At 41.6% G+C, this 16,719-nt stretch overlaps 1 protein-coding gene across 1 annotated transcript; it reads left to right on the forward strand.

Moving 5' to 3' along the window:
- Positions 1-332: 332 nt before the first annotated feature.
- gnb1l (guanine nucleotide binding protein (G protein), beta polypeptide 1-like) lies at positions 333-16,495 on the forward strand (the record flags this gene model as incomplete). Its single annotated transcript, XM_079222491.1, has 6 exons — positions 333-442; positions 756-881; positions 1,127-1,289; positions 4,363-4,455; positions 10,040-10,255; positions 16,217-16,495. The coding sequence occupies 6 exons, from the start codon at positions 333-335 to the stop codon at positions 16,493-16,495; spliced, it is 987 nt and encodes a 328-aa protein (XP_079078617.1).
- Positions 16,496-16,719: the final 224 nt, after the last annotated feature.

Here is a 16,719-nt window from a genome sequence, read left to right on the forward strand (position 1 = left end):
CGCATTAAACACAACTGTCTGCGCCGTGTAAGAGAACGGCTTCGAGGCAAAATGGAGCTACTACTTTCTGACAATCTTTGCTCAGTAATTGTGCACAAACAAAATGAGATGACTACATTTCTGATAATTGTAGATTTTAGGCCTACTTTTAACGATGGTATTGTATTCCTCTGCAAGAGTCAAGTAAACTGTTGAAGGTTATTGCTGGAGACATACGTTCCAGCGACAACGCAGCTCATCTCAGCTCAATTTTCTTGTTGTCTGTTTCGGTGGGTTTCATGACACAGGTTTGCGGCCTGCCTGCAGCCACACATTGATTGCATGACCCAGGGATGTCTCGTCCTGCTCCGTCCCCCATCTACACCCTTAGGGGGGCTGGTGGGCCCCTCAACACCCTCCATTTTAGCTGCAATAGAGGAGACACTCCCCTCCTGTTTTCTGGGTGAGTCATTTATCTCAACATTCATATTCTGGCTCTTCACCCTCCTCAAACAGTGAAGATTGTTCATCTAAAGTATATAAGTAGATACCAAGCCAGCTAATCATTATTCACTTCATATTTTTAAACAGCCACAGAGTTTGGATGTTTAAGATCAGCACGCACAAAAAGTTAAATTTGCTTATGATATTTGTTAGTTTGAATAAGAGCAAAAATTGTCATTTTTGGTATTCTGTGTGTGTGTGCGCTCATGTGTGAGTGTGTGCGCGTGCGTGTCAAAACAACCTACTACACAGCATTCTGTTTGGTTTTCCAGGTCAGGGAAGGGTGCCATCCATATGTGGAACCTGAACACCAGGAGAGCTGAGAAGGTTGTAGATGGTCATTCTGGTAGCTCGGTCATCTGGGTCAGCACCCTGCAGGCGACGGACACCCTCATCAGGTGAGGCCGGTTCTCTGAACTTTCTGGTAAGATGTCGTACTCATCCTTCGCTTACTGTTTCTGTCAGAGCATGTTAACTTCAGATTGTCTGGCTTTCTTTTTAACTAAACTGTGATCCTGTGGTGATGAAATTATTTGATTGTTAGGATTCAGTGTCAGATTTATGTTGAGATGAAACATGTTTTTTGAAATATGCAAAGAACTGCAGCTTTTGTCTGTTTTCCTTCTCACCATTTGTGGAGCAGTCAGGGACGGGACATGCGGGTCTGTCTGTGGGATCTGAGCGAAGGTCGTAGTGAGGTGATGGACTCTGTGTGGACCGGCAGTGTTGGATTCTGTCAGTGCTCCATGCTGGAGACGAGCCCTGGGATGCGCCTGCTGGCCTTCGCTGGACAACAGACAGAAGAGGTCAGACATTCGGAACAGAAACTCTAAATTGTCTGGAGGTTTGGATGTGAGTGTGAATGTGTCTGGGTTTTATCCCATAACCAATCCAGTTTGTACACTCCTTCTCACCCAGTGCATGCTGGGATGTGCTCTAGCCCCCTGCAACCTTGAAAAGGATAACTGTAAAAAAAAAAAAGATGCAGTGTCACTTTTTAAGAGTTTGCCAAAGCTACAGGATTTTAGTATTTCCTGTGGAATGTTACTCTGCTATGTATAAATTAATTGCTTACGATAATATATAATATAATGACAATACATATTCATGCTTATTTGTTAAATTTTTTATCACGGAGTACTTCAAAATGTTGCAGTTTTTGATTGAGGTTAAAGACAGAAAGCATGAATGAATACATTGTGTATAATACAATTTACTTTTCATGCTTTTAAAGTGTGTTTATCTCTAAATATTTAAGGAGGGATTTACAATATAGTTTGGGAAAAATAACCAGAGACGCTGCAGAGTTTCCAATGACAGATGTTGTCCTATATTCAGCAGAAACATCCTTGAATTTATTGGCAGCAGGTGGGATGGTTGATTGGATACGGTCTGATGAGAATAAAAAATGCCAACCTGTATAAACCTGAACAGACTTGCGCTTGCATGTTTGACGAGTTGACTTTAAGTGCTTTTAGTAGGTTCATAGAAACATAGAAGTTCCAAAGCAATAGTTGTTCTCACATCAAACCTCTGTCATCTTGTCCTATGATCACACCGTGATCATTTGCAAGTGTTCTGATCCATAAATGGCTTTAATTCAATCGGGTGCCCAACGTAATAATTTTAGCCGATCGTCAATGAATGTGTCGAGCATGCGGTTTGCAGCCAGGACCTACAGACAGCAATCTAAACAGCATCATTAAAACCAGAATTCATGTCATGAGTCAGCATGCACATAGCAAGAATAGGAACCAATACCAGCCACCAGCTAAATGTGGGTTAATTTTGGCTGTGGCAAGTAGTATGTCATTCTGTGAATCTCTTTGTGTAAAACACCTAATAGCTCTTTGAGGGCCTAAGAAAACAAGGCAATTGTGCCCTTTAGGAGGTAACTGCTACTTTAGATGATGAAATAGTCAAAGTGTCTGTTTATAATCTTTTAGATTGATGGATTAAAAAGAGAATTCCCAAGCATGAAAAGGTTGTGCACTGGAATTAAATCTCAGTGGTATGTCACATAGTTAATGCTCAACACTCACAAGCCTAAAGGGTTTTGTGTGGATTGAGGCAGGATGGGGAGAGGTCAGCCAGCGATTCAGCCATCTTTTATTGCCTCTAGATTCATGTTACTTGCTCTGCTGTGGAGGAGCCACACTTGAAAGGGACAGAGCAGTCACCTGATCCAGCCAAACGTGCCTCTGCTAACCCCAGTCCAGCAGGCCAGGCATCAGGGCGCCTGTGACTCCCAGCACCTCAATAATGCTATTGTCCCAACAGACACAGACAGACAGAAACACACACACACCCATACAAGTTAGACTAAAACGGGCTGCAGCCGATTTTGTCATTTGGTCTCCCCACCCCATTCCACAGACATAACTAACCACGACAGATGCTTATCGTGTAGCCGCAAAAAAAAAAAAAAACTCACATTAATGAATTCCCCCAAGAAACAATATGTATGTACTTGCCACAAAACATAAACAATGGTGTGATTTAGTGCCATGTGTAAAATGCATACGTATACTAAAAAACGGAATAATAATGTCCTATTTCAGGTGGTTTTGCTGTTTACTGCTCACAGCAAGATTCCTGCCAGGAGATTGCTGCCATGGAAGAAACATTAATTATTGGTGTTGGTGTTTTATTTATGGGCAGTGGGATGCCACACAAGAACAGTGAACACCTGAGGCACAGAAGTTCTTAAAGGCCCTCTTTGTCAGGCACGCAAAGGTAAACACGCAGGACAGATGTGGCCTAGCGCTAAAATACAGATCACTTCCTTAAAGGGATGTTTAATCTGAGGCCTAATGAGGATGAATATGTGGATCATCAGTGTGGAGGAAGTTTTGGTAGTGCTGTGGGTACACACATACCAAGACACACACTTTGTCATTTGCTTCATTAGGCTGTGTATTTTATCAGAATCAGTGCCAATGTGTGCAGGAAAACACCATTCATGTCACGGAGTCAGGCTTTAGCAGGATTTATTATAGACAGGGGGCCGGCTGCTCCGCTCTGATGGATGGTACTGTACTGCTGGTTGGATCTGCGGAGGTCCTGAAGCACAATGAAAGATGCAGATTGCTGTTTTGTTATTTGAATACAGTGTGTGTGTGTATGTATGTATGCATGTATGTATGTGTGTATATATATATATATATATATACATATATATATATATATATATATATATATATATATATATATATATATATACACACACACACACGCTCGCACGCGAATGGCAATTTGTATTGTTGTATTGTTCAAACTTTTAGTCTTCTGCACTAACCTCAAGTTTTGCCTCAAGTGGCGTAATTCAAAACAGTTTATCAGACTACCCACAGATCCCTCTGCAGTCACAAAAAGCTTTAATGGTTCTCTATACAAAACTCAGAACAGTAATGTCTCCACTTCCCCTCCAGGTAAACACTGTTAGCTCTGTTAGCACTGTTGCCGTTGTTTGCACTGTTGGTGATTGTAGCACCGTTAGCTGCGAGCCACTGGCTGAGCTGTCACCGTGTTAAGACGTGTGGAGGCAATAGATATGCTTTGAATTTTTTCACATAATGCAGTAGTACTCCCTAAGATAAACTTGATGTCAAAAATGTATGGATTTCCTCTGTAATATTGGCATGCTAAACCAAGATAGCAAACAGGTAATTGGCAGGTTAGCAGGTAATCATTATACCTGCTAATCATTAACATGTTACCATTGTCATTGTGACCATGTTAGCACCCATTTAGCTCAAAGCCCTCCTCTGTCTCCGTACTTCACAGCCTCACAGAGCTAGCATTGATGTAGAATGTGGATTTGACGAGTCAGCTGTCTCTAGTGCTTTTTAAATTGTAATCATCTTGTGTTCCCTTCAGATCAAGATTATTGAGCTACCCAGCAAGACCCCAGTCTGCACCCTGGTACCAGACGCTAAACTGGGGATGGTCATGTGTATCAAATTGTGGCAGGTAAGCAAAAAGTAGAAGTGTCCCTCTATAACTACATTTCAAGTTCAATGAGTTCAGCTTGGTAGCCATTATAAAAACAGTGCATTCTCTAACATTTAAAACAAGGAGGAAAGAAAAGGTACTTTTTCCATACATACCTGCTTTATTCTGATTGGCCATCAGCCAGTAACGAGACACAATAAAAGAAAAGTCAACAAAAAGGCACATGAGAGACGTTGCCCGTGATTTACAGCCCAACAACTTGTCCTGAGCCATTTTTCCCAAGCGTTTCTTCTCAGCTGGCACTGGGTCCCAACACTGTAATTAGAGCGTTTGGAAGGGCCGTGGGTTCACAGCCATATATCAGCCTGCAGCTGCACATCCAATCTGATCCGGGCAAAAAAGGTTGCTTTCTGTTTTGGAAATGCTGTCGAAAAAGTTTTATTTTCCAGCCATTAAGGAGACCCTGTAATTATTGTTACGGTTAATTATTAACTCTTTGGGTTTGGGGCTTTGGGGGACGAAGTGAGGTTTTAGACTTTTTTTGAATACATTGGGGCTGTACAATTTACAGGCAACAGAAATCAAAACACAGCTTATCATTGTAATGCCTTTAGTGAGTAACGTTGCTGGCCCATGCACATTCAATATTCCTGTAACACAAACTATAAAAGCCATAAAGCTGACATTGTGTTTGTGAAATTATTATGGACGCAAGTAGACAAGTTAGAGTCTTACAATGTACAATGTGTTTCTATTCCCCTTTGATTTCACCGTTACACCCACCTTTCATCATCTGATTTATGAACCAATGCTGGTTCAGTGTTGAGTGCCAGGAAACATAATGATCAATTATATCATTATAAATTATATAACATCATTGTAATACAGCACAGGCAGCTGTCTGGCTTCAAAGCCGAAGGGCCCAGGTGATTCTAAATCATCCCAGTCTGATTCCTTTCAAGGCTGAGGCATGTTCATCAGTTACACTGACTGAGACTCAAGGGGTCCAAACAGTGGGAAGTGACTAGAGAGAGAGAGAGAGAGAGAGAGAGAGAGAGAGAGAGAGAGAGAGAGAGAGAGAGAGAGAGAGAGAGAGAGAGAGAGAGAGAGAGAGAGAGAGAGAGAGAGAGAGAGAGAGAGAGAGAGAGAGAGAGAGAGAACTCTACCCACACATTTTGTCTGCCAGTGTCATAAGAAAAATGCTCACTTGTCTTTCACATCAAATGCTCACATGCTACCCACTGTTTCCTGAACCTTACACAGCAGGAGGCAACAGCTGAAACTGTCACCCTCTCTCTCCATCCCATCTCTCTCCATCTCCCACACTCTCTCACACACACACACACACACACCAGGATGAAGCCACTGGCAATTATCTCCTCTCTCTGTCTTCCCTCTCACCATCCCTCCCTCTTTTCTTCCCACCGTTGAGACGAGAAGTGATTATCCTCCCATTATTTCCAAGACAGACTCACCAACAGATTTATTGTCGGCCTTTAAGCCCTCTCTGCTGGAGTTTATGGAAAAAGATTAAATGCAGTGTTAAACTGCATTTTCTCCTCAGATCAGCTTCCCTTCTGAAAAACCCACCCAGCCACTTGGTTCATGTGCTGGGCTATGTCTGAGAGGTGACGGAGCTTACCATCTGATTTCTCTGAATCTGATTGGCTCTGAAGCGCTGACGTGGAGGGAGAAAGTTCCCCCACATGTGGGCCTGCCGTGTGCGGGGCTCTGGCCAGGGGGACAGTATTGATGTATGATGTGCAAGACTTTTAATGTGAACAGAGGCTGGCGGGGAAAAGGAAATGTTCCTATACAGATATCCATCACTCTCAGCTCATCACCTTGCTGCCTCGTGGCTATGACATCATGGTGGACCGGGTCTAAAACCAGAGGAAACGATTGGTTCCTTATGTTGAAACAGTGCCTGCCTCAGGCCTGTGGTGGCCACATCAGCAAACAAGCTGTTGTTCTCTGGGTTGATGGAATATACAATAAATTCAGGATATCACCATTCACCACATACTTTGCTCTAATTGCATTTAGATTTAATTTATCCATGTTTTTTTTATTTATTATATTAGGTCATTTGGAGGAGACGGCACTCATGGATTTATAGTGAAAAAAAACTGTAAATGAGCCAGAAATAGTCTAAAAGCCTAATAATCAGCTGTTGATCCTGGCCAGATGTTAAACATCCATCCTAGAAAATAAAATAAAATGACACTTCCTTTTAAATTGAATATATATCATATGATAAAGATACACATAATAGCACAACACATACATAAATAATCAATAATGCCACAGTGCAACACATGGCATAAAGCAAGCTAGCTTGGAGACGAGGATTTGACCAGGACGTATTTGTGGATGCCTTTAACGTTAATGTTTAGGCCAATACATAACGAGTTGTATATGGAAATGAATCCAATATTAGAATACTTACACGAAAGGTTGATGACTTGCATCAAGAAAAAAAGTTGGCATGCAAAACATTTGTGTCGGGAGGATTAAACCAAGCCACAAATTAACATTTATAGCTGCTTTTTATGTTTATTTTCAGTGGTCATGTTATCTGAAATATAGTAACACCTTCTGAGCATCAGGGTGTAAAAAGATAATATTGTCATTGTCTGTGTGTATTAAGTCATGCCTTTTTTAGAAGCTGTAGCTCACATCTACAGCCACTGTCTACAGCCACCGTCATCGTTTATACTAGAGTAGTCATTTTCTAAGGATTGAATGCTAAATGTCAGCTAGTTCTATCTTTTCAATTGTAAGGATTTCTTGTCTTATGTTAGTGTAAATTGAATATCTTTGAGTTTGGGACTTTTGGTCAGACAAAACAAGCAATTTGAAGGTGAGTCCTTAATTGTTATTGCTTTGGTCTGGCACTTTGTAGACCAAATCGATTATTGTTACCGGTTAACCGATAATTAAAATAATCCTTTGTTTCAGCCTTAATAGAAAACACGAGTATGGAGTTGAATTCTGTGTGTGCAGTATATTTGTCTTGAGTTGGAAACTCACAGGAACTAACACTAATTTAGATCTAATAGCTTTGCAATCACAGTTATTTGTTGTTGTTATTTGTTAGAGCTTGTTTTAGTATCTCCATAGGTGACATGGGTTCTGTGTGTTGCCTCAGCATCAATGGGATTTTAATCTTACTGGACTGTAGTGGTCTGAACCAACTGCTTGAGTGACCGTCTGACTAGACACGTATTTAGAAATAAGGGCTTTCAGCCTACTGGCTTAAAATGGTTGCTTTTTTTTAAATGCATTTAACATACATTTTAACATGCATGATGGTACACGGATGCATCACATTTGAACATGCTTCATAAATACCATGAGGACCATGACTATCAACAAGTTGGAGCCCAACTTGTTGCCATTCTAGAAACGATCCAGGGTCATTTCTCTTCTGCCTCTTCACCCGGCTTCCATCCATCTGTCTTTCTAGCTGTTCTATGGTGATGAATCTCCTCCCAGAGCCCCAGCCCCACTCCAGCAGAGAGCCCTCTTGTAGAAAGGCCTGTGGAGGATATAATGAATTAGGTGTCTACCCAGGGTTCCCTGACCTCCGACCCATGACATCATCAATCAAGGCGGTCCTACACTTAAGTGAAACGGGGGCCCCAAGCCTGGAACGCTTACCCGGGCCCTGCCGGCAAGCAGGGGCCAGTGATTTTCACTTGTTTTTATTTGTTTTCATAATCCCTCAGTGTTCGTCCTCGCTGATGTGTTTGGAAGGAATACACGACTCTGTCTATAATTTGTTTAAAGCTGGAAGAAGAGAAATATAGAGCGTTAAGTGAGAAGAGGACTTGAAGATGGATGGAAAAAAAAAGACATGGCCCCCTCGCACATATGGAAAACATTTCTTTCCCTTCTCACTTCTGCAAGGCACAGTGCTTTTGCTGGGGGCCTGATGGTATGTTAAAGCGAAGTATATATCTGTGCATTCATAAGTCTTCTGAAATGTATTACGCCGTTCCACAGGCTGCGGTCTTTCAAAGCTGGGAAACGTTGAATTGTTGTTTGGATAACACTGCAGCCATACATGGATGCTTGGTACTTCCACAACCGTCTCCATGTACTGTATGTGCACAGAAGAATTTTGGGAATTTGTTAAAACAGGATAGAGGTTTGAGCACACCAATTGTCCCTCCCCCTGTCTACGGTACTTTTTCCTTTCTCCTCTCTCCTTCAGTCCTACCTTTCTTCCATAGAGCAATGCAAAGATACATGAAGACCCCAGTTTGTATCAGTTAACCTTTATGTTCTCGTTCACAGAGGTGATTTACTGTGTGTGTGTGTGTGTGTGTGTGTGTGTGTGTGTGTGTGTGTGTGTGTGTGTGTGTGTGTGTGTGTGTGTGTGTGTGTGTACACACACACACACACACACACACACACACACACACACAACTACTGTACATTTTGTGTTCGGTGAAGGTTGCTCTCTTTTATGTTTAACAGAGGTAATAATTTTAGGTTTTACGGCTGATGCCTGTTTGTGCACCTGGTTTTATTTCATTTCATGTGATTTGAAAGATTTACTCTGATGATTTCACCAGTTGTAAACATTGCGGCTGGATCTGAAATGTCCTGCGGTGGAATGGGGATGAAGCAAGACTATTGTGTGTGTTTTTTCTACATGTTGTGTGCAAGCATAATGTGTTTAGAGTTGAAACTAGTCAGTTATTTAGTTGATTAATCAATCAGTCGATCAGCAGATAATAAATTAATATTAACTAATCGTTGAAGTTATCAATAAAGCTAAATTTCCAAACATTCTCTGGTTCCAGGTTCTCCAACACTTCTCTGTTTTCTTTGATTGTAAATTGTTTTTCTGGAACACAAGAAAATAAAAATTATAGTGAAAAAAATATTTCTTTAATAATCAATTATTAAGAAAATCGTTATTTGCAGCAGTAATACTGTACCTAAGTAAGTATTTAATTTATTGACGTTTATGTAAAAATAAGAAATAATCTCTGTTAAAATGTTAATGGATAAGATATAAATAATTCTAATGCTATGTATAGCAAAAGCATATTTATATAAACAAAATAGGTATAGATAAAATATAACAAAACAAAACAATGCATATATATGTGTGTGTGTGTATACAAAATAAACTACACATGTATGTAATGCCATATTTTAGTGAGGTCATTTTATAATAATATTCAAATCAAAACACTGCACTTGGGTTTTAAATAATTTAAATAAGTCAAGTTTTGAAAAGGTTTTGCAGTCTGTTACTGCAGTCTGTATATATGTATCAGTGCGGGGAGAGAGTCCTTCGGCTCAAAAATATAGATGAGGAGCAAAGTGAGGAGTGGTGTAATGGAGTGTTGGAAAGAGAGAGCAGCCGCCTGACGAATGGAGCCCACAGCGTCTTTCCGAGTGTCAACAGGAGCTTCCAAAATGATAACCTCTGCTCCGCTTCCAGCACCACACAGCGGTTTATGTGGCTTTTTTTTTACTCCACAGCTCTCATCTCACATCGTACATCACATTACTCTTAGCGTTCTCTCTTCCCATCTCACTGTCCCTCCTCTTTCTTTATCATCCTCCCTCCTTCCTGCAGCCAGACTCTGGTCACGGACCACTCCTGGTGGCCGGGTACGAGGACGGTTCCCTGTTGCTGTGGGACGTAACCCAGAGGTCCATGCTGAGCCAAGCCAAAGCCCACCCCGAGCCCATCATGTGCCTGACCTTTGACATCAAGTGTCTGAGGGGCGTAGCTGGCTCCTCTGAAAACAAACTCTCCGCCTGGATGCTGGACAGACAGAACAACCTGCAGGTCAGCAGAGGACAGGCTAAGAGAGAATAGTAGTGTTGTCTCGTCTAGTGTTTCCCTCACAGTCCTGTCGTATGGACTACTTCATCCACACCCTCATGGTTTCCATCTGGTATTTAACACTATAAACTATGACTGTTGTCAACACACAATAAGGTTGGATGAGCATTCCCATGGAAGCCCTGTGGATATTCTTATATACATACAATACATTTAGTGTACATTTTGAAATATCAATGGTTAGGGTCTACTTGTTCAAGTTTGCATTCGGCCAAAGCTCCACATTGAACCATTCATGCATTACTATTTTATTTCAACTGTTTATCCATTTCTTTAAGCTCACTATTTTAACTGTTTATCCATTACTTTTAGCTAACCATTTTAACCATTTAGCTATTACTTTAAGTTAACTATTTTAACCATTATGTCAATGAGTTTTAGCTCACTATTTTAACTGTTTATCCGTTACTTTTAGCAAACTATTTCAACCAATTATACATTATTGTAGCTATTTTAACAATTGATCCATTACTTTAGGTAACTGTTTTAACCATCTATCAATGAGTTTAAGCTTACACTTTTAATTGTTTATCCATTACTTTTAGTTAACTATTTCAAACATTTATCAAATCCATTTACCTAAACAGTTTATTAATTACATTCGGCTAACTGTCTCTAACTGCTTTTCTTTCACTGTCAATCACAACATGTAGGAGTTACATCTCACTAAATGTGTTGATTTATTTTTTTTATTGAATCGGAATACTTTTTTTCAAATGAGTTGTAGTAACATTTTTTTTTTTTTTTTACAATTTTCAAATATGCCTTGACCGTGTCCTGGTTGAGTAACTATTATAATATTCATAAGGCCTCCTGAAGGGTCCCTAGTTAAGGTTCTGAACTGCTACCTGCTAACTTATTGTTGCACAAGCGTGTTTGAGCGCGTGCTAAATACCATGAAATATAATAAAAAGGTAATGACGGAGATGGGAGAAGAGAAAAGTGGCCTTTCTCTAGGCTCTCTTGGAAAACATCGGGGGCCAAAGAGGAAGAGGCTCAGTAGGGCTCCGGGGGCCATAAATCAGCTGCTGGTTACACAGCGTTGGCAGGGCTAGGGGCCAAGGGCCGGGCTGGGGCTGTCACTCCAGACTCAAACCACCCACAAACATTCACACTGACACAATCACACATTAGGCGTGGATATGAATAGCTCTGGATAACAAACACATCACAAAAGAAATTCTCACACATGCATTAAGAAACTTTACAGTAAAGCCCATGCCAGAGCATCTTCTGCCACACCAAAGAGACGCATCAGCTTTGCACCATAATTCATTTTACGTAACAGCCAGTGCTTCAGAGAATTAAACGCCTCATTTGAAGCTATATTTTCTCTTGATTTCATGAGCAAAAGGGAATGCTCCCATTTTGTAGCCAATCCCCATGAATCAGAGCAGAGAGGAACCTCAGGCACATAGAGTGCACTTCTGCAACGTGAAGGGGTATTATTCTTTCCAAGGCTTTTTACAAATGAATGCTTGAATTAGAAATATTTGCAAAACCCCATTTTTTTTCCACCGTAAATATGCGTCTAGAAAAACACTACGAAGGATTTGATTCAATATACCAAAACAGGAGGAGAGTAGTTATTTGGTTTATTTTGCTCATGCAACAAAATATTGATTCAGCATGTAATCCAGGATGAGGATAACAGGAAAAAAGCACAAGGAGAGGGAAAAGATCCAACAGGGGCTTTTAAATTATCCTGAAGTGCAGCTCAGTGTGACGTCCAGACAGCTATCCTCAGTTCTTCCCACAAAAGTATTTTTGTGTGGCAGCAGTATGGGGGCGGGAGGACCTGCTGGGTGGCGGACCCGGGCGCTGGATCCTGACGGACGACCCGCGAGAGGTAATAAAAATATCAAAACCTCGGAGGCCCCTTACCTAAACAAAAAACACATCTGCAGTAAAGGGAACAGTAGTTCACAGTGGGAGGCTGCAATAAAGGCTGAGGAGGCTATAAGTGCCACAGCATCCCACTTCCCACAAATTACCTCTGCAATACCATTGAATATAGTGGAACTGGCTGGAAAGGAAGATAGATGCTTTTTGTGGAATGGAGGAGAAACTGAATGTGACACAACACAGTGCCGTTATGATTTAGTGAAGCTGAGGGGCTGTGAAGTGAGCTTATCAAGCGCAGATAAAGACAGACAGCCTCAGGAATGGAGGTTAATGTATTACACATGGCTCCCAGAGGCCTTTATCTCCTGTTTGACCTGGCTCGCATTGTATCTTTTCATAGTAATAATGGAATCATCTTCAGCCTTTTTCTCCTTTCTTTCTAGCTCATATTTTTGGGAATATGTCAGGGTGAGATTATGAGGGCGTGGGTGTTGGGGTTTACAAGCTGTTAAGCCAGATGGACATACATTTAGGCGGCCACTCAAATGTAACAAGTGCAGTGACAAGGTTGCAGACTGGAGAAAGCGAATGCAGGTAGACACAAAGAAAGATTAAAAGGTTTAAATCAAGCATGGTGACCGCAAGCTATTTATGAGACTGATGACAGTTCTCTGCAGGTGGAACTCCTGCCCCTCGTCTTCACTACAATGTAAAAGACCCCTACATATCCCCCAGCAGTCACTTCCATGGTGTCTTTTGTGAATTCTTTTAGCCGTCAGCCAATCCTTGTATGTCGTGACTTTCAGGTCCAGCCTCAGTCTGATGTTGAAATGATGTATTTATGAGCTACTGCCATGAAAATTCTCTTCAGCACCCCCCTGCTTCTCTTCTCTTGTTTTTCTGAATGGGACCTCTAGCCTGTTTGACACATCCATCCCCTGTCAGCCAGCACCTAGCTCTAACAGGCAAGGTGACAAAAGGCTGTAATCTCCCCGCTGCTGAGTGTGATTCAGGGACAGGGTGTGTCAGAAATACCTGCGGAAAGCCTCCCAGCCGCTAGGCTCGAGTGAGTGAGCGATGATGGGACGTTTCAGTAGATGAGCGTGAACGCCAAGATCCGTGCCAAGACTGAGGAGGAAAGACAGGGAGAAAAGTGGAGCAAGGCTTGAGTGAGATCTGTCAAGTGGACGCTCCTTTTGAACGTCTCCTCTGTCGGTGAGATGCGACATAAGAGGATGCCGAAGTGTGAGTTTGTGTCGGATCCGATGTAGGCCACAAAAAGTCTAGTGGAACCAGCTGCTGAACAGAGCTGGTAGCCTCCTGACAGCTGAGGAAGAGTGTGTGTGTGTGTGTGTGTGTGTGTGTGAGTGTGAGAGACACAGGCCAGGAAGGAGTGTTCAAATAAAATGATGAAGTTCAAAGACGAATTGTGTCTATGATGAGATAGTAAGGACGGAAGGGGAAGACAAATGTGGTGTCAAATAAAATAAGCCGGGACTCGCTGGTTAGAGCCGATGGATTTCATTCCAGATTTAGACTTGGTTAATGGCAGCGCTTAAGTCAGCAGCGTTTTCTTGGTACTCATACAGCAATGTGTGACCCGACGGCAAGAACAACAGTGCTGCTTCTTCTGGAGATCATGGAATTTAAATGACAGCACAATTTAGACTTCCTTTTTAAAGAACAAAGAAGAGTTATCCCAACATTGAAATATGACGTTATCGAGGTCTGCAACTAATTGTCATTTCTATTATCCATTCATCTTTTGGTTGTTTTATCGATTAGTCATTTAGTCGATGAAATCATCGTGTTTTACTCGAGCTCAAGGTGATGTTTGCCTGTTTGGTCTCACCAATAGTACAAAATAGGAAATAAGCTTCTTTGCTTTCTTGCCAAGAGTTTGTTGTTGTCGCTTATCTCTGATTGCTAAATATGAACATTTATCTTAGCTTAGTACAAAAAACTGGAAACAGGGAATAGGTAGCCTTGCGGTGTCCAAAATGTCAAACAATTACTTGAGAAAATAACTACAATTTGTAATAATTTTTTTAAATATCAATCAACAAATTTTTTAACAATAATTTAATTGTTCCGACTCTAGTGTCATTCTCTATATAAACAAAAACATCTGTATTCCTTGTGCTGCAGTGTTAATCAGAATATGGGCAGATGCTGTGTATGACCCAACTAATATTAGTCAGGCAGCAACTAAAACAGATTTGAATTATTTATTAATGTGTTGATAATTTTTGTGATTAATTAATGAATTAGTCTCTCAAATATCAAAACAAAAACTAGTACAAAAAAATGCAGATTACAATAGATTTTTTTCAAATGTATTTTTGTCCAACTAACAATTCAATTTAAATTCTATGTACAATGATTTAAAACCGTGTAAAGCAGCAGAACCAGCACATTTCTATATTTGATCTGATTAATTACTTTTCTTTTGATCAACTAATTCATTAATCATACAAAATATGTGTAACCGCTCTACCCTTGCAGCTTAGGAACCAACATAGGTGCACATTCATTTTCAATTATAGCTCAGGACAACTTCTTTTCTCACCATTTTAATTTTGACTTTCTCAGACTGTAGAAAGTCAAAACGATTAGCCAGCCTGCCCTGCTGAATGACCATTACTTCATCATTAGCCATTTACTGCTTACAATTGACCCTTTAATGAAACAAATGCCTTTTCCTGACACAAACTATGGGAAGCAAAACAAACAAAAACAGATACTTAAAGCCATCATTATCAGGCCTCTAATGCAAACCAGATGGAGAGAGGTAGGGGCATACCAACTTCTTGAGGTAATAACAAAGCTCCAAACAGTCTTTTACCCTGCGGGTTTCTTTATATCGGTGTATCGGGCTTGTTTGGTCTAACCAGGCGCACTCACGTTCACACTAGTGGTACCAGGGATGATGGTTCGCTAAACAAAAAAAACTCAAGAAATCCCATCACTGCCGGTTCTGATTTTTCTCGCTCGGTTTTGATCAATGACATTCCTCCCCGCTCTCTCTCTCCCTTGCATTCCACTTTATCCACTTGGGCTATGAGTACCTGGCTTATATCTTCCACATGCAGCTTGTGGATGGTTCCTGCCCGGAACAGGAGCATGCAGATAAATTCTCCACCGTCTCCTCCCATCCATTAGTCTCCCTAGACACAGCTTATGAAGTCAATTATACGCTGTCCAGTTTGATTTCAGCTCCCATATCCAGATGTTTGTGTCCCATCTACAGGTCCAGCTGAGATCCCTGGTCTGCAGGAAGAGCACGTTCGCTCCCCAGGAATGCCCACCTCAGCAGGCCCTTTAGATAGTGATCTTTGCCGTCATTCATTATAATATGTCAGAATGTTGCCCCTTTAGAGAGATTGATACAGTCCTAAGACACTGTAGATCACAGAGAGAGGGAGCTGTGGCTAATCTTTAGCAGGCAGACGTTACAACAGTGTATTTATCGGTTCTCTTCTCCCGCTGACCAGACCTTTCAGTGTGAATGTAATTCATCAGAGCCGCTTAAAGCAACAAGGCATCTGCAAACAAGCATTTCAGCGAGAGGGTCTCGCTCTCTTTCTTGCAAACTGTGACAAAGGTAACTCACCCCCCACTTCCAGAATAGCCCCCCCCCTTACTCCAAACCAAATAGTGGGACGCAGAGAGATCTGCTCGCGGCCCTCGTGCCGTAATGTTTTATGGCTGATGATTGAGTCCCAGGAGTCTCCAGCCAGGTTCAACAAGACATCCAGCCTAACACTTGGACCTCAGTCATCAGATCAGCTGATAGTCGCTCCCTCTTGGTGTTTGTGTTGGCCTCAGTTTCCTAGACGGCAGTGATTAATCGACTTACTGACCTAATTATTATTTTTGTCTCCTTATTTGCATGAACAATGTGTTCATTTGGTTTTAGGTTTCACTGACAATTACCACAAATAAACTGCTGCTCGGCATCCTCTGTGTTTGTAATGCGTGTTTCCGCATGCGTGTTAGATACATGGTTCTAACCTGCAAAGACCTGCTAAGATCCTTTTCCTCTTTGTGGTTTTACAGCTCCAGGACTACGTGCCACTGGTCAACCCTGGGGTTTCCCAGCTGTGTATCAGGGAAGACGGTAAACTTCTGTCGACAGCGGGCTGGGACCATCGGGTGCGGATATTCGGGTGGAAGAAGCTGCGACCACTGGCAGTGCTTCAATACCACACGGACATGGTGCTAAGCGTGGCCTTCTCTGACCACCAGGACCCCAGACAAAGACTGCTAGCTGCTGGATCCAAGGACCATCGGATCAGCCTGTGGTCAATATACAACGAGGGAGCGGACACTGGCTGAGCACATGAGCTCTGGGAGGACATATGGACTTTTAATTAATACTTTCTACTGATGTTGGTGTGACCACAAATGGTGTTAGTAGCCCATAATTCAGTCTTTGGTCAGTCCAATGGTTTGATAACTGGACAAATGAACTGTTAATGTATTTCGGTACTCGCCTCTCAATATTGCCAAGCGTTATTGATGTGTGGAAGCAATGCCCATAAATAACAGTGGCTAATTTG

This window comes from Taurulus bubalis (genome assembly GCF_910589615.1).
Source record: "Taurulus bubalis genome assembly, chromosome: 8".
NCBI classification, from domain to species: Eukaryota; Metazoa; Chordata; class Actinopteri; order Perciformes; family Cottidae; genus Taurulus; species Taurulus bubalis.